This window comes from Mycteria americana, chromosome 25 (genome assembly GCF_035582795.1).
Source record: "Mycteria americana isolate JAX WOST 10 ecotype Jacksonville Zoo and Gardens chromosome 25, USCA_MyAme_1.0, whole genome shotgun sequence".
NCBI classification, from domain to species: domain Eukaryota; kingdom Metazoa; phylum Chordata; class Aves; order Ciconiiformes; family Ciconiidae; genus Mycteria; species Mycteria americana.
In genome coordinates this window covers 1,861,394-1,879,733 of record NC_134389.1, presented here as the reverse complement: position 1 = coordinate 1,879,733, position 18,340 = coordinate 1,861,394, and the positions used below count along the sequence as shown (strand labels likewise).

The 18,340-nt window shown below is 51.0% G+C and overlaps 4 protein-coding genes across 4 annotated transcripts; all 4 read right to left on the bottom strand.

Moving 5' to 3' along the window:
* Window positions 1–1,062: 1,062 nt before the first annotated feature.
* Window positions 1,063–1,359, bottom strand: LOC142420856 (feather beta keratin). The gene has a single exon (XM_075525141.1). The coding sequence runs from the start codon at window positions 1,357–1,359 to the stop codon at window positions 1,063–1,065; it is 297 nt and encodes a 98-aa protein (XP_075381256.1).
* Window positions 1,360–4,798: 3,439 nt separating this feature from the next.
* LOC142420851 (feather beta keratin) lies at window positions 4,799–5,095 on the bottom strand. The gene has a single exon (XM_075525136.1). The coding sequence runs from the start codon at window positions 5,093–5,095 to the stop codon at window positions 4,799–4,801; it is 297 nt and encodes a 98-aa protein (XP_075381251.1).
* Window positions 5,096–11,115: 6,020 nt separating this feature from the next.
* On the bottom strand, window positions 11,116–11,412 carry LOC142420850 (feather beta keratin-like). The gene has a single exon (XM_075525135.1). The coding sequence runs from the start codon at window positions 11,410–11,412 to the stop codon at window positions 11,116–11,118; it is 297 nt and encodes a 98-aa protein (XP_075381250.1).
* Window positions 11,413–14,214: 2,802 nt separating this feature from the next.
* On the bottom strand, window positions 14,215–14,511 carry LOC142420848 (feather beta keratin-like). The gene has a single exon (XM_075525133.1). It carries the CDS (start codon window positions 14,509–14,511, stop codon window positions 14,215–14,217), a length of 297 nt encoding a protein of 98 aa, XP_075381248.1.
* Window positions 14,512–18,340: the final 3,829 nt, after the last annotated feature.

Genomic DNA, 18,340 nt, shown 5'->3' with positions numbered 1-18,340 from the left:
TTCCAGCAAGTTGACAGAATTGATCCTTCCCCTTCACTCAGCACTCGTGAGGCCACACCAGGAGGACTGTCTCCAGTTCTGCCCTCCTCGGTGCAAGAGAGACGTGGACATACTGGAGAGAGTCAAATGAAAGGCCACACAGATGATTAAGGACTGGAGCGCTGCACATATGAGGAAAGACTGAGAGCTGGGAAGAGCAGGGTCGGGGCAAAAGGGCCTCATTAATGGATTGAAATGCCCGAAGGAAGGTGCAAGGAGGAAGGAGCTGGGCTATTTTCAGTGCTGCCCATTGAGAGGACCTGAGGCAAGGGGCACAAAAGGAAACTCCATCTGAAAGCTCCATCTGAATGTCAGGAAACACTTTTTCACTGTGAGGGTCACCAAGCACTAGAACACGTCGCCCAGGAATATTGTGGAGTCTCTGTCCTGGGAGATATCCAAAAGTCGCCTGGACCTAGAACAACCGGCTGTAGGTTGACCTCCTTGAGCAGATGGACCTCCTGGACCAGATGACCTCCAGAAGTCCCTTCCAACCTCAGTCATGCTGTGATTCTGCCATTTCCCATTGAGCAGCTTGGCTGGGCATCCCAGGAGGGAAGGAACACGAGGAGACTCAAGCTACAATGCACCATAAACTTTAATAAGTCTGAAGAGAGAAACAAAGCAGTGCATGCCGGAAGGGACCCGCTCCACGCTGCTACCAGGGCAGCTGACAGTCAGGCACCCCTTCACAGCAATGGGACACGCGTCTTCCTCCCACACACATGGGGAGAGGGTGATGAGCAGGGCCCCTCTCAACTTGCTTCAGGATGAACCCATGGCACAGCACAGCAGGAGGCAACAGGGACTCATGATGCGGAGAAGAAAGCAGGACAAGAAGAAGACGTCAGCTGGTCGTGTTTCCAGACAGCACAGGATGGCACCTTGCTTCCCTCCCTCCTTTGCAGGAGGCCACGAGGGAGCTCAACCCATCTGGAAACCCTGGCCAGCAGCTCCAACCTCAGTCCGGCACCTGGCTTTGGGCTTCCTGGTCGATGCACTCACTGGACACCCGGCCCGCCTTTAGCAGGGCAGGCACCTTCTGCCGGAGTAGCGGCCACCAAGGCCAGAGAGGCTAAAGCCCCCAGAGGAGATGGGCACTCCCTCGGCACTCAGGATGCTGCCAACAGCAGCGGAGGTGGTGGATCCCACAGCAGTGTTCTGGGGGAAGGAGCTGAGGATGGGTCCAGGCAGGGTCACCACCACAGGAGATGGTTCGATAATCACGCGGGAGTCCTGGCACTGCCTGACACAGGGCTCGTTGCAGCTGTTGGCAAGCGGGGTTGGGCCACAGGGACGGCACAGATCGTAGCAGGACATGGCTGCGGGACGGAGGTGCACCTGGGAGAGAGGGCACGGAAAGCACAGGCAGCGTGTGAGGTGCAGCCTGACAGCCCGCTCGGCAAGAGCAAAGGCACAGGCTGGGAAGCAGGAACAGCCTGCCTAGGGAGGAGAAGAGAGACTCAGGAGACACGGTCCCCAGGCTTTCCCTGCAAAGAAATCCCAAGACCTTCTCCCATCTAAGCCCACTGGAGAACAAGACGGACAGAGATTATAGGAGCAGGAGCAAGGAGCAAGGCTCTTAGCAAAAGCTAGAACAAGGCAAAGACTCCATCGAGGCCAAAAGAGGAGAACAAGAGAAAGAGAAGAGTGAGGTAAAAGTGGTTGCAGCTCACCTTGTTCACCAAGGAGGAGAAGGCAAGGGAAGTGGATGAGGAAGCCTGCTGTTGGACTGGCTTTTATACTGGTCCAGAGCGCCCCAGGCCCAGAGGCACCCTTTGCGCATGTCATGTGTTTACCAACAAGCTCATCTTGCATGCAAAGCATCACAGTTAAGGAAATGGGAACGCTGCTTATGTTCCCTGCAACGCTGCCTTTTCATTTCCCTCTTCATGACACGCCCATTCAGCCACACAGGCTCCTTTCAAGTGACAGTATTAGAGGCCAACATGTTTCCGGGGGAAATGGCACGTCAGTCTAGGCAGATGGTGCAGCCAGTGACGAGGAGTGCCCCACCTGGCCAGGTGACGCCATCCCCTTGCCCTCCAGGGCCTTACCTTAAGGAGTCTCCTAATGAACGGGCATGTTTTCTTGCAACCCTAAAATACAAGGCCAGACTTAGAAAGAATTTTCTGTGGCAGGTGTCACCATATCCATTGTGTAGCCTAATACCTAACTCCATCAAATTTAGGTATAAACTTCCCAGTCACCTTGGATACCCTATAAGGTTTTAGGCTCAGCAATTTAACATCAAGAGAAATCCATATGCTCTTCGTCCTTCTTTACCTCACCTGGAGAGCCTCCAGCAGCCTCCAATCAACAGGAGCACGATGCTTGAGAAGCAGAGACACTCCTCTCCAACACACACTAAGTCTGCTCCCCCCCACAGCACCAAAGGTCAGTGTTGGGCCTTCCCAACTGTTCCTTCTTCATCCCCAAGGCCAAGAAACAATTCTTCTTTGATCCTACACACTAAGTCAATAACAGGCACTGCAAAAAGCTTGGAAAGCTTTCCATGAGACATCAAAACTCATCACAAGTACCAACGGCCTGAGAACATCAGCAGGAACACGCTGGAGGCAAGTAGACATCAGGATCTCTGCTTCCTCTTCCCCAGCATCTCAGCACACTCAGGCATGCAGTTTCCCACTGGCCTGTGCTAGTCCTGCAGTCAGCACCCATCGTGAGGGTCTGCCCAAGGGCTCCAACGGCCTGCCACACCCTGCTCTCTCGGATCACATGCTGCCGAGAGATGCTGCCTTCCCTCCTTGGTACCGTCCTCTCACCCCGCCTTGCTTCTGCTGTCTGCTCAGCATGGCTCAGGAATGTGGATGGAGAGTGCATTTCCTGAGGGCCTTCCTGCACAGCAGGGCACAGGGGGTTTGCTGACAGCAGCTGTCTTTACCAGAAGACAGGGCTTTAGCTATGGGGCAAGGCCCTGTAGGGCTTCCCACAGCGTATGGGACAGCACAAGAGGTGCCCCTCACTCTACCTGAAGCAGGAGTGGGGAGGCACGGGGCAAAACATCACCTGTGGAGGACAAGAGCATGTGGCAGGAAAAGATGGGCAGCTTGGCCTCTCCTACATCAACAGCTACATGCCAGCTTCACATATGAGCACGGTTACTTCCCTCCCTGATGGCGGTGGTCTTACCGTTCAGGGCAGAAAGGCAGGAAGACATAATGGCTGCATCGTGGAGGGTTTCTTTCTCTCCTTCCCCTGGTGTGCAAGGGACGGAGAAGGACTTGCTCAATGCCCTCTCTTCAGTGCCATAAGCCACAGGTCATGTAAACTGCCAAGCGGTGACTGTGGTGCTATGACAACATTGCCCTGTGCTGCAGAAAGGGAGCTCGGCAGCACAAACAGATGGTCTGGGGGGCAGAAGAGAAGGGTTACAATTCCTTGGGCTTCTGTAGCACACCCCACGCGTCTTGGAGCCATGGAAAGCGTTGCAGGGGGTTGCTGAGAGACACAGCAAGTCTGGTGCTTAGGACAAAGGCATGTGGGTGACTTTGGATTGCTTTGTCACATGGAAAGGACAGTCCCCTCCAGGGGACCGTTTCAGCGGGAACCCACTCCCAACCCCCCAAAAGGGTACAAGTGCACCACATCCTTTCAGCCACCCCTTTACCCTGTATGGGATCGCAGTTGCCAATGTAGCATACTATTGTACCCCAGGCTGCTCTAGACAAAGCACTTCCAGCAAGTTGACAGAATTGATCCTTCCCCTTCACTCAGCACTCGTGAGGCCACACCAGGAGGACTGTCTCCAGTTCTGCCCTCCTCGGTGCAAGAGAGACGTGGACATACTGGAGAGAGTCAAATGAAAGGCCACACAGATGATTAAGGACTGGAGCGCTGCACATATGAGGAAAGACTGAGAGCTGGGAAGAGCAGGGTCAGGGCAAAAGGGCCTCATTAATGGATTGAAATGCCCGAAGGAAGGTGCAAGGAGGAAGGAGCTGGGCTATTTTCAGTGCTGCCCATTGAGAGGACCTGAGGCAAGGGGCACAAAAGGAAACTCCATCTGAAAGCTCCATCTGAATGTCAGGAAACACTTTTTCACTGTGAGGGTCACCAAGCACTAGAACACGTCGCCCAGGAACATTGTGGAGTCTCTGTCCTGGGAGATATCCAAAAGTCGCCTGGACCTAGAACAACCGGCTGTAGGTTGACCTCCTTGAGCAGATGGACCTCCTGGACCACATGACCTCCAGAAGTCCCTTCCAACCTCAGTCATGCTGTGATTCTGCCATTTCCCATTGAGCAGCTTGGCTGGGCATCCCAGGAGGGAAGGAACACGAGGAGACTCAAGCTACAATGCACCATAAACTTTAATAAGTCTGAAGAGAGAAACAAAGCAGTGCATGCCAGAAGGGACCCGCTCCACGCTGCTACCAGGGCAGCTGACAGTCAGGCACCCCTTCACAGCAATGGGACACGCGTCTTCCTCCCACACACATGGGGAGAGGGTGATGAGCAGGGCCCCTCTCAACTTGCTTCAGGATGAACCCATGGCACAGCACAGCAGGAGGCAACAGGGACTCATGATGCGGAGAAGAAAGCAGGACAAGAAGAAGACGTCAGCTGGTCGTGTTTCCAGACAGCACAGGATGGCACCTTGCTTCCCTCCCTCCTTTGCAGGAGGCCACGAGGGAGCTCAACCCATCTGGAAACCCTGGCCAGCAGCTCCAACCTCAGTCCGGCACCTGGCTTTGGGCTTCCTGGTCGATGCACTCACTGGACACCCGGCCCGCCTTTAGCAGGGCAGGCACCTTCTGCCGGAGTAGCGGCCACCAAGGCCAGAGAGGCTAAAGCCCCCAGAGGAGATGGGCACTCCCTCGGCACTCAGGATGCTGCCAACAGCAGCGGAGGTGGTGGATCCCACAGCAGTGTTCTGGGGGAAGGAGCTGAGGATGGGTCCAGGCAGGGTCACCACCACAGGAGATGGTTCGATAATCACGCGGGAGTCCTGGCACTGCCTGACACAGGGCTCGTTGCAGCTGTTGGCAAGCGGGGTTGGGCCACAGGGACGGCACAGATCGTAGCAGGACATGGCTGCGGGACGGAGGTGCACCTGGGAGAGAGGGCACGGAAAGCACAGGCAGCGTGTGAGGTGCAGCCTGACAGCCCGCTCGGCAAGAGCAAAGGCACAGGCTGGGAAGCAGGAACAGCCTGCCTAGGGAGGAGAAGAGAGACTCAGGAGACACGGTCCCCAGGCTTTCCCTTGAAAGAAATCCCAAGACCTTCTCCCATCTAAGCCCACTGGAGAACAAGACGGACAGAGATTATAGGAGCAGGAGCAAGGAGCAAGGCTCTTAGCAAAAGCTAGAACAAGGCAAAGACTCCATCGAGGCCAAAAGAGGAGAACAAGAGAAAGAGAAGAGTGAGGTAAAAGTGGTTGCAGCTCACCTTGTTCACCAAGGAGGAGAAGGCAAGGGAAGTGGATGAGGAAGCCTGCTGTTGGACTGGCTTTTATACTGGTCCAGAGCGCCCCAGGCCCAGAGGCACCCTTTGCGCATGTCATGTGTTTACCAACAAGCTCATCTTGCATGCAAAGCATCACAGTTAAGGAAATGGGAACGCTGCTTATGTTCCCTGCAACGCTGCCTTTTCATTTCCCTCTTCGTGACACGCCCATTCAGCCACACAGGCTCCTTTCAAGTGACAGTATTAGAGGCCAACATGTTTCCGGGGGAAATGGCACGTCAGTCTAGGCAGATGGTGCAGCCAGTGACGAGGAGTGCCCCACCTGGCCAGGTGACGCCATCCCCTTGCCCTCCAGGGCCTTACCTTAAGGAGTCTCCTAATGAACGGGCATGTTTTCTTGCAACCCTAAAATACAAGGCCAGACTTAGAAAGAATTTTCTGTGGCAGGTGTCACCATATCCATTGTGTAGCCTAATACCTAACTCCATCAAATTTAGGTATAAACTTCCCAGTCACCTTGGATACCCTATAAGGTTTTAGGCTCAGCCATTTAACATCAAGAGAAATCCATATGCTCTTCGTCCTTCTTTACCTCACCTGGAGAGCCTCCAGCAGCCTCCAATCAACAGGAGCACGATGCTTGAGAAGCAGAGACACTCCTCTCCAACACACACTAAGTCTGCTCCCCCCCACAGCACCAAAGGTCAGTGTTGGGCCTTCCCAACTGTTCCTTCTTCATCCCCAAGGCCAAGAAACAATTCTTCTTTGATCCTACACACTAAGTCAATAACAGGCACTGCAAAAAGCTTGGAAAGCTTTCCATGAGACATCAAAACTCATCACAAGTACCAACGGCCTGAGAACATCAGCAGGAACACGCTGGAGGCAAGTAGACATCAGGATCTCTGCTTCCTCTTCCCCAGCATCTCAGCACACTCAGGCATGCAGTTTCCCACTGGCCTGTGCTAGTCCTGCAGTCAGCACCCATCGTGAGGGTCTGCCCAAGGGCTCCAACGGCCTGCCACACCCTGCTCTCTCGGATCACATGCTGCCGAGAGATGCTGCCTTCCCTCCTTGGTACCGTCCTCTCACCCCGCCTTGCTTCTGCTGTCTGCTCAGCATGGCTCAGGAATGTGGATGGAGAGTGCATTTCCTGAGGGCCTTCCTGCACAGCAGGGCACAGGGGGTTTGCTGACAGCAGCTGTCTTTACCAGAAGACAGGGCTTTAGCTATGGGGCAAGGCCCTGTAGGGCTTCCCACAGCGTATGGGACAGCACAAGAGGTGCCCCTCACTCTACCTGAAGCAGGAGTGGGGAGGCACGGGGCAAAACATCACCTGTGGAGGACAAGAGCATGTGGCAGGAAAAGATGGGCAGCTTGGCCTCTCCTACATCAACAGCTACATGCCAGCTTCACATATGAGCACGGTTACTTCCCTCCCTGATGGCGGTGGTCTTACCGTTCAGGGCAGAAAGGCAGGAAGACATAATGGCTGCATCGTGGAGGGTTTCTTTCTCTCCTTCCCCTGGTGTGCAAGGGACGGAGAAGGACTTGCTCAATGCCCTCTCTTCAGTGCCATAAGCCACAGGTCATGTAAACTGCCAAGCGGTGACTGTGGTGCTATGACAACATTGCCCTGTGCTGCAGAAAGGGAGCTCGGCAGCACAAAGAGCTGCTCTGGGGGGCAGAAGAGAAGGGTTACAATTCCTTGGGCTTCTGTAGCACACCCCACGCGTCTTGGAGCCATGGAAAGCGTTGCAGGGGGTTGCTGAGAGACACAGCAAGTCTGGTGCTTAGGACAAAGGCATGTGGGTGACTTTGGATTGCTTTGTCACATGGAAAGGACAGTCCCCTCCAGGGGACCGTTTCAGCGGGAACCCACTCCCAACCCCCCAAAAGGGTACAAGTGCACCACATCCTTTCAGCCACCCCTTTAGCCTGTATGGGATCGCAGTTGCCAATGTAGCATACTATTGTACCCCAGGCTGCTCTAGACAAAGCACTTCCAGCAAGTTGACAGAATTGATCCTTCCCCTTCACTCAGCACTCGTGAGGCCACACCAGGAGGACTGTCTCCAGTTCTGCCCTCCTCGGTGCAAGAGAGACGTGGACATACTGGAGAGAGTCAAATGAAAGGCCACACAGATGATTAAGGACTGGAGCGCTGCACATATGAGGAAAGACTGAGAGCTGGGAAGAGCAGGGTCGGGGCAAAAGGGCCTCATTAATGGATTGAAATGCCCGAAGGAAGGTGCAAGGAGGAAGGAGCTGGGCTATTTTCAGTGCTGCCCATTGAGAGGACCTGAGGCAAGGGGCACAAAAGGAAACTCCATCTGAAAGCTCCATCTGAATGTCAGGAAACACTTTTTCACTGTGAGGGTCACCAAGCACTAGAACACGTCGCCCAGGAACATTGTGGAGTCTCTGTCCTGGGAGATATCCAAAAGTCGCCTGGACCTAGAACAACCGGCTGTAGGTTGACCTCCTTGAGCAGATGGACCTCCTGGACCACATGACCTCCAGAAGTCCCTTCCAACCTCAGTGTCGTGGTTTAGCCCCAGCCAGCAGCTAAGCACCACGCAGCCGCTCGCTCACTCCCCCTCAGTGGGATGGGGGAGAGAATCGGAAGAGCAAAAGTGAGAAAACTTGAGGGTTGAGATAAAAACAGTTTAATAGGGAAAGCAAAAGCCGCGCACGCAAGCAAAGCAAAGCAAGGAATTAATTCACTACTTCCCAGGGTCAGGCAGGTGTTCAGCCATCTCCAGGAAAGCAGGGCTCCATCACGCGTAACGGTTACTTGGGAAGACAAACGCCATCACTCCAATGTCCCCCCCTTCCTTCTTCTTCCCCAGCTTTATATACTGAGCATGACGTCATGTGGTATGGAATAGCCCTTTGGTCAGTTTGGATCAACAATCCTGGCTGTGTCCCCTCCCAGCTTCTTCTGCACCTGGCAGAGCACGGGAAGCTGAAAAGTCCTTGACCAGTGCAGCAACAACTAAAACATCTCTGTATTATCAACACTGTCTTCAGCACAAATCCAAAACATAGCCCCATACCAGCCGCTACGAAGAAAATTAACTCTATCTCAACTGAAACCAGGACAGTATCCACCCCTTATTCCATACCATTTACGTCATGCTCAGGTCTCACACTATTCAATACATTCTCATTACCCACCATCACCCTTCCCATCCTTTGATATAATACACACATATCGTTCCCTTAGTCTATGGACCACCCCTACAAAATATTTGTAAAATGACCATAAATGTCCACAAAATGTCCACTGAGTTCATTTAGTCCATGACTTTGGGCTTCATCTCTTATGGTTGTTACTCAGGACAGGAGAGGTGGTGTGTTGCTTGGAGTTATTGGGCACCAAAGCCAGCTCAGGTCAGGTCACTGCTGCACTTGCACTGCTTCTTGTAAGGCTTCTCCTCCATTTGTTCAGGTGGTTCCGGCTGTAGTAATTCCTATAACATGCAACTCAAATCATGGGTTACAACAATTTAAAGGTATATCCATTACAATCTCCACCCCTGGTCCTTTTGGGCCAGGATATAGGGTTTAACATTGCAACGAACTCCTCCCCTTGCTCCTAGCCTCGCTAGCAACAAGGGGTTCCTGCTATAGTAATTCCCACAACATGCAACTCAAATCCTGGGATACAACAATTTAAAGGTATTTCCATTACAATCTCCACCCCTGGTCCCTTTAGACAGACCATCAGGTTTAACATTGCAATGAAGTCCTCCCCTTGCCCCTGCTCCAGCTTGGACTTATCCACAGAATGTAGTACCTTCAGAAGTAAACTTGCTCCAACATGGCCTCATGCACAGCCACTGATGCTTCAAGGTGTACCTGCTGCAGCATAGACTTCGTCCACAGCCACAGATGCTTCGAGGTATACCTACTGCAGCATGGACTTTATCCACAGCCACAGATGCTTCGAGGTGTACCTGCTGCAGCATGGACTTCATTCACAGCCACAGATGCTTCGAGGTGCACCTTATCCAGCGTGGACTTATCCTTGGACCACAATCCCTTCAGAGCTATACCTGCTGTGGCACAGACATAACCATGGCCACAGACGTTTCAAGATATACCTGCTCTGGCATGGGCTAATCCATGGGCACAGACGCTTCGGGGTGTCCCGCTCCCACGTGGATTCATCCACAGGTCACAGTCCCTTCGACTCGAGTTCACAGCGGAGTTCCAGCCTGTCCAGTACAGCAGCACAGAAACAGCAGCGATGCCCTGGCCATCTGCCAGCCCAGGCGCAAGGCCATTGCTGTTATCAAAGTGTTCCCAGGCACAGCAGAGTAAGGTGATCAGCAGTACAGCAGCACGGCAGGCAGCAAAAGCAAAAAGCAGCCACTAACGAGCCCTAGACTCTAACATACAGTAAGGCAAGCAAGCCTATGGCAAGCACAGAAGCCTGCTGATTAATAGCTAAACAGCAATAACAGCTATAAATTCTATCTGGCACATTCCAATCAAATCTGTCATTATCTCAAACCCTCGAGCCCCACGTTGGGCGCCAAAAAGGACTGTCGTGGTTTAGCCCCAGCCGGCAACTAAGCACCACGCAGCCGCTCGCTCACTCCCCCTCGGTGGGATGGGGGAGAGAATCGGAAGAGCAAAAGTGAGAAAACTTGAGGGTTGAGATAAAAACAGTTTAATAGGGAAAGCAAAAGCCGCGCACGCAAGCAAAGCAAAGCAAGGAATTAATTCACTACTTCCCAGGGTCAGGCAGGTGTTCAGCCATCTCCAGGAAAGCAGGGCTCCATCACGCGTAACGGTTACTTGGGAAGACAAACGCCATCACTCCAATGTCCCCCCCTTCCTTCTTCTTCCCCAGCTTTATATACTGAGCATGACGTCATGTGGTATGGAATAGCCCTTTGGTCAGTTTGGATCAACAATCCTGGCTGTGTCCCCTCCCAGCTTCTTCTGCACCTGGCAGAGCACGGGAAGCTGAAAAGTCCTTGACCAGTGCAGCAACAACTAAAACATCTCTGTATTATCAACACTGTCTTCAGCACAAATCCAAAACATAGCCCCATACCAGCCGCTACGAAGAAAATTAACTCTATCTCAACTGAAACCAGGACACTCAGTCATGCTGTGATTCTGCCATTTCCCATTGAGCAGCTTGGCTGGGCATCCCAGGAGGGAAGGAACACGAGGAGACTCAAGCTACAATGCACCATAAACTTTAATAAGTCTGAAGAGAGAAACAAAGCAGTGCATGCCGGAAGGGACCCGCTCCACGCTGCTACCAGGGCAGCTGACAGTCAGGCACCCCTTCACAGCAATGGGACACGCGTCTTCCTCCCACACACATGGGGAGAGGGTGATGAGCAGGGCCCCTCTCAACTTGCTTCAGGATGAACCCATGGCACAGCACAGCAGGAGGCAACAGGGACTCATGATGCGGAGAAGAAAGCAGGACAAGAAGAAGACGTCAGCTGGTCGTGTTTCCAGACAGCACAGGATGGCACCTTGCTTCCCTCCCTCCTTTGCAGGAGGCCACGAGGGAGCTCAACCCATCTGGAAACCCTGGCCAGCAGCTCCAACCTCAGTCCGGCACCTGGCTTTGGGCTTCTTGGTCGATGCACTCACTGGACACCCGGCCTGCCTTTAGCAGGGCAGGCACCTTCTGCCATAGTAGCGGCCACCAAGGCCAGAGAGGCTAAAGCCCCCAGAGGAGATGGGCACTCCCTCGGCACTCAGGATGCTGCCAACAGCAGCGGAGGTGGTGGATCCCACAGCAGTGTTCTGGGGGAAGGAGCTGAGGATGGGTCCAGGCAGGGTCACCACCACAGGAGATGGTTCGATAATCACGCGGGAGTCCTGGCACTGCCTGACACAGGGCTCGTTGCAGCTGTTGGCAAGCGGGGTTGGGCCACAGGGACGGCACAGATCGTAGCAGGACATGGCTGCGGGACGGAGGTGCACCTGGGAGAGAGGGCACGGAAAGCACAGGCAGCGTGTGAGGTGCAGCCTGACAGCCCGCTCGGCAAGAGCAAAGGCACAGGCTGGGAAGCAGGAACAGCCTGCCTAGGGAGGAGAAGAGAGACTCAGGAGACACGGTCCCCAAGCTTTCCCTGCAAAGAAATCCCAAGACCTTCTCCCACCTCCCCTCCATGGAGGGTAGGGAGAACAGAGATTGTAGGAGCAGGAGCAAGACTCTCAGCAAAAGCTACGCCAAGGCCAGAAGACCAAGAGGAGAACAAGAGAAAGAGAAGAGTGAGGCAAAGGGGGTTGCAGCTCACCTTGTTCACCAAGGAGGAGAAGGCAAGGGAAGTGGATGAGGAAGCCTGCTGTTGGACTGGCTCTTATACTGGTCCAGAGCGCCCCAGGCCCAGAGGCACCCTTGGCACATGTCATGCGTTTACCAACAAGCTCATCTTGCATGCAAAGCATCACAGTTAAAGAAATGGGGAGATTGTTTATGTTCCCTCCAACGCTGCCTTTTCATTTCCCTCTTCATGACACGCCCATTCAGCCACACAGGCTCCTTTCAAGTGACAGTATTAGAGGCCACGATTTTTCCGGGGAAAATGACACAGAAGTAAAAGAATGATCCCAATGCACAGTACCTGAGCAAGGCAAATGCAGAGGCAGTAGACAGGTGCAGCCCAGGGTCCAGCTCAACCGTCAGGTTCATGGCGATGAAGCAGGACTGACATCAAGCAGGGCAGTCATCCCACACGTCAGGAGCAGACCCAATGATGGTAACCTGCGTCAAGAGAGCCCACTGATTGCTGACCAGAGCCACAACGACCAGACAGACCCAAGGAGAGGCTGGGAAATCAGTGGGCAACTTAGGGTCTGCATCAAGGGGGCTCGCAGTCAGGCATAAACCAATCGGCAAAAGAACAGCAGGCTTACAGTCCTGCCACCAAGCTGAAGAAAGGACTAAGGGCTCAGGACAGAGCTTAAATAGAGCCCTGGTCAAAGGGAAGAGGGAGGAGTGAGAGACCCCAGGTGAGGCTCGTCAGGGCCATTGGGCCTGTTGTTACTGCACTCAGGCCACTGATGTGCAAGAAGAGGAAATCTCCTGTGCACCTGGGACACAGGACACCAGCTCCATCTATCACAACAATGCGGGGAAGGATGTGTTCCTTCAAGAAAGGAAGCTGCCGTTCATTTGATAAGTGCAACATCTGCCTTTTCTGCTAAGGCTCCTTTGAGTCACATCCCTGCCCCAGAAAATCCACAGCTAGACTCTCCTCCCAGACCTTGATTCTCCCACAGCCAGCGCCTATGGCGAGGGTCTGTCCAAAGGCTCCAATGCCCTGCCACACCCTGCTCTCTCTGATCACATGCTGCAGATGCTGTCTGCCCTCGCTGGTATCATAGTTTCACCCCACTGTGCTTCTGCTGTCTGCTCAGCACGGCTCATGAATGTGGATGGAGAGTGCATTTCCTGAGGGCCTTCCTGCACAGCAGGGCACAGGGGGTTTGCCGACGGCAGCTGTCTTTCAGGGAAGATGGGGCTTTAGCTATGGGGCAAGGCCCTGTAGGGCTTCCCACAGCATATGGGACAGCACAAGAGGTGCCCCTCACTCTACCTGAAGCAGGAGTGGGGAGGCACGGGGAAAAACATCACCTGGGGAGGACAAGAGCATGTGGCAGGAAAAGATGGGCAGCTTGGCCTCTCCTACATCACCAGCTACATGCCAGCTTCACATATGAGCAAGGTTACTTTCCTCCCTGATATTGGTGGTCTTACCGTTCAGGGCAGAAAGGCAGGAAGACATAATGGCTGCATCATGGAGGGTTTCTTTCTCTCCTTCCCCTGGTGTGCAAGGGACACAGCAGGACGTGCTAAGTGCCCTCACTTCAGTGTCATGGGCAACAAGTCATGGCAACTGCCAAGCGGTGACTGTGGTGCTATGACAACATTGCCCTGTGCTTCAGAAAGGGAGCTCGGCAGCACAAAGAGATGCTCTGGGGGCAGAAGGGAAGGGTTACAATTCCTTGGGCTTCTGTAACACACCCCACGCGTCTTGGAGCCATGGAAAGCGTTGCAGGGGTTTCCTGAGAGACACAGCAAGTCTGGTGTTTAGGACAAAGGCATGTGGGTGACTTTGGATTGCTTTGTCGCATGGAAAGGACAGTCCCCTCCAGGTGACCACTTCAGTGGAACTCTCCTCCTCCAAATCTCCCAGGAAAGATATAAGTCCACCACATCCCTTCAGCCATGTCTTTACCCTGTATAGCATCACATTTCCGCCTGGACAGCTTGGCTGGGCATCCCAGGAGGGAAGGAACACGAGGAGACTCAAGCTACAATGCACCATAAACTTTAATAAGTCTGAAGAGAGAAACAAAGCAGTGCATGCCAGAAGGGACCCGCTCCACGCTGCTACCAGGGCAGCTGACAGTCAGGCACCCCTTCACAGCAATGGGACACGCGTCTTCCTCCCACACACATGGGGAGAGGGTGATGAGCAGGGCCCCTCTCAACTTGCTTCAGGATGAACCCATGGCACAGCACAGCAGGAGGCAACAGGGACTCATGATGCGGAGAAGAAAGCAGGACAAGAAGAAGACGTCAGCTGGTCGTGTTTCCAGACAGCACAGGATGGCACCTTGCTTCCCTCCCTCCTTTGCAGGAGGCCACGAGGGAGCTCAACCCATCTGGAAACCCTGGCCAGCAGCTCCAACCTCAGTCCGGCACCTGGCTTTGGGCTTCCTGGTCGATGCACTCACTGGACACCCGGCCCGCCTTTAGCAGGGCAGGCACCTTCTGCCGGAGTAGCGGCCACCAAGGCCAGAGAGGCTAAAGCCCCCAGAGGAGATGGGCACTCCCTCGGCACTCAGGATGCTGCCAACAGCAGCGGAGGTGGTGGATCCCACAGCAGTGTTCTGGGGGAAGGAGCTGAGGATGGGTCCAGGCAGGGTCACCACCACAGGAGAGGGCTGGATCACCACGCGGGAGTCCTGGCACTGCCTGACACAGGGCTCGTTGCAGCTGTTGGCAAGCGGGGTTGGGCCACAGGGACGGCACAGATCGTAGCAGGACATGGCTGCGGGACGGAGGTGCACCTGGGAGAGAGGGCACGGAAAGCACAGGCAGCGTGTGAGGTGCAGCCTGACAGCCCGCTCGGCAAGAGCAAAGGCACAGGCTGGGAAGCAGGAACAGCCTGCTTAGGGAGCAAGAGAGGTTAAAGAGCCCTGGTCCCCAAAGAGCCTCAGTAAATAACTCCAGAGATCTTGTCCCGCCTGCCATTGTGGCGGCAAGGAGCTGAGAGTCTGAAACATGACAAATAAGGAAGGCTCTCAACAAAATCTACGCCGAGGCCAGAAGACAAAGAGAAAAGTGACAAAGAATTGAAACAGACATGGGTGCTTACTATTTACCTTGTTCACCAAGGAGGAGAAGGCAAGGGAAGTGGATGAGGAAGCCTGCTGTTGGACTGGCTTTTATACTGGTCCAGAGCGCCCCAGGCCCAGAGGCACCCTTGGCACATGTCATGTGTTACCAACAAGTTAATCTTGTATGGAAAGCACTGCCTACTTTTGCAGTAGGCTTTGATTTGGTACTTGCAATGCTCCCCCTGCATTTCCTTGCTAATTGTATGCCCATTCCTCCCTAGAGCCTTGTTTTATGTGACATAATTAGAGATCAAATGAATTTCATGCAGAGCAGTGTTGATTCAGGTAATTTAGACATTTATTGTGATCTGCTTGGAAAGCAATGCATTTTTCCTCCTCTGTCTGTCATTTTAGTCACCTGGTTTGTCTTTCCCAGGGCCATTTACCAATTAACAATGATGCTAGACTCATCTTAGATAGGTACATAATTGGAAAATGTGCATGTTTTGTGCAAATATACTTCCAGGTATTTTTCTCTGTTTCTTAGGATTGCGCCGCATACCTAGTTTGAATCTCTCATTGGGAGTGAAATATTGTTTTAGATAAAAGCCGAATTAGGTCACATACCCTGTGGCATATTTTTATTTTTTCAGTCAACATTAACCGTTTTATGTCAGAAACCACATCATGGTTTATAGCTTATTGTGCTGCTACCTTTTAGTTTTGTGGAATCTCCAACTACTTTTAATTCCCAACACACAACATGGTACCATCAGAATGTTTTTTGCCCCTTGACCCATAGAGCAATTTCTGTAAAAACTCAAAGAGTGTTTTTTCCTTCCCTTCTTCCAATAGTGCGCTGAGATCCGTTTGGAGGATATCTTACATTTTTACATGGAGTCAGAAAATGGAGCAACTATTTGTAAAGAGAATCCTTTCCCGACACCAGTCAGACTGAGAATTATCTCATCAAGCTCAGACTGAAAGCTTTCATACTTTATGGCCTCATGTTCAAACTGTGCATGGACAATGAGTTAGACAGGTCAGCTGTTTCTACCTGGCCAGATACTGAATTGCACATTCAAGATGTCAGTTAAAATCCATTGTGCAATATTGGACAGTCCAGACACCTATGAAGTACAGAAAAAACTCTTTTCACAACAGGACTTTGAATCATCCGTGTACTGACAGCCATGAAGACTGTGATAGTACAAGATACAAAAACATCCCATTACATGTTTGAGGTGAAACTCAATGGAAAAAGTGCTGCAGGTGTTGAGAGATGCTGACTTAGGAATTTATCACAGCAAAGCGGTGGTTTTTTTAAAGCAAACCAGAATCATTCTACAAAGCATTTCTCAGTGGAAACATACTGTTCAGCATCTGGTGTTGGATATGGGCTATTGGACAAGTTGTTTCCTTGGTCTAATTAGGGGTGTAACATACTAAGGTTTTATGTACTGGCATAACAAATTGGTATCCAGAATGTCCACTTACAGTATTCAAACAGCTCTCCTGTAGGAAAGAAATTAAAGCAATTGGGAACACATGAGAAGATGGCATCCATGCAATTACTTGGACACATACTTTCAGTTGACTTATTACCATACCCAGACACAGAAAACCAAATGCTTCATGCGGGTGGTGTAGCAAACAATAATTTATACTACATTCAAATAATTTGATTTGGTAATTTTGGCTAACCAAATTAAGAAAAAAGAAGAAAGACTGAAGCTTAAATTTTTACAGCATTGCATGAAACATTTCTGAAGAGAGAAATGTTTAATTTCATTAATTAAAACAGAGGCTAATACATCACGACTACAGCAAAACAAGAATTAAACTGACTGTGAAGGGATAAAATTATCAACCCAGTAGAGTTTCTACAAAATATCACACCCAGATTTGTGATTTTTTTTTTTTATTATTTTAAGAATTCAATACAGAGAAAAAACAAATTCATTGGGAATACATCCTGTAGTAATCATTGAGGTGGACTAAGTGATCAATTCCAGGATTAATGGAAATGTTTTTATAAAATATTCTTTCATTCAAAAAAGTATATTTCACTTAAAGTTTTCTACCTTGCGATATCAGAATCTTGATCTTTCATTTACCTCCATTACGTATTTAGAAGCCACTGAGGTGTGTCTGTCTGCAGATCCCTAGGGCTGTATAACAACATTGAAGCTTCTGCTTTGGCTTCTTAAAAGGAAAGAACTTCAAAGTTAGTCCCAAATATTCATTAATGGTTGAGACATACAAAGTGTATATACTATGTAAATATTGCAAGTATATGGCAAAATTTAAATAGTTATGTCACTTGGATAATAACATCACTTTGCATTTGAGAGTCATGGTTACTCCCTAAGTAGGCAATATTTAATAGCTTCAGAAACCAAGGTTATTAATTTTTTCATTAAAAAGTAGTTTTGTATGTGTCATAATAATAACCTTTTATAAAACTTCTGGATGAGATCCACAGCTACTCTAAATTCTTATGACTATATAATGCAGCAGCGCTGGGCAACAAAATAAGGTTGGAACATGGGTTTTTTGGAAATCACCAACACAAATCGTCCACTTTCTCAAGCATTAGCCTGCTGCCACAAGCTCTGTGCCTGTCCCTACTGTTACCACAAAAATGTGTTTCATATAAATCCTAAGTTATTACTCTCTCCCTTTGTCTTTCACCACATGTTCTTCTCAGTAAAAAATAATTTCCTCAGCTCTACTAGGAGAAGACTAAGTTGCTTACCTGCAGAGCTAGAGCCATACATCTGCTCCAGATTCATAGCAAAAAATTCACATCCAGTGACCCCACTGTAAGTGGGGTCCTTCAGGCCAGACCAGGAAGGGTCTGAGACTGCTGTGACACTTTATTGCACTGAAAATCTTGGTATAGTGTAATCACTTCTGTTTCAATATGTGTCTAGACAGAAATTGGTATTTTGTTTCTTATTGTTTAGAAAAGGACATTTCTGGCCATCCTAACCCTTTGTGATAGATAAAGTGTCATTCTGCACTCAAGCTTTGGTTGGTCCCTGGGATGCTTATTTGGGCACCAACCCTGATTAAAGAGTCTGCCAGTAAGAATCAGGGTGAAAAGCTGCAGCCATCAAGGATGACAATGACGTTTTTGGCCCCACATAGCTCATCTTGGGGCTGTTGTGTCAAAAGCTGTAGCTGTCAGCCCACAGGACGAGCTAGTCAGGAAAAGCGTCTCACATACCCTGAGATCTGCCCTTCCCTACAGACAGATTTCCTGTCTGGAGTTGTTTACCTGCTACTTGTTTGCTTCTCTAATAGAGCGGGAAAAATTTTTCTCTGTAAATCCCTTCTAAATTATGAGGTGTGTTGGAGGGATCCCTAGGGCAGTAACTCTTATCAGGAAGCTCTGCGTCCTCCTTAAATCAAATGTCACATCACAAGTATTCATTGAGGATTTATACATGCAGAGTGCTGTGTTATTAAAGTGTGGTATTGGCTTCAGACACCCATGAATTGAGTAATAATATCCCTTGAAGATAAACAGATC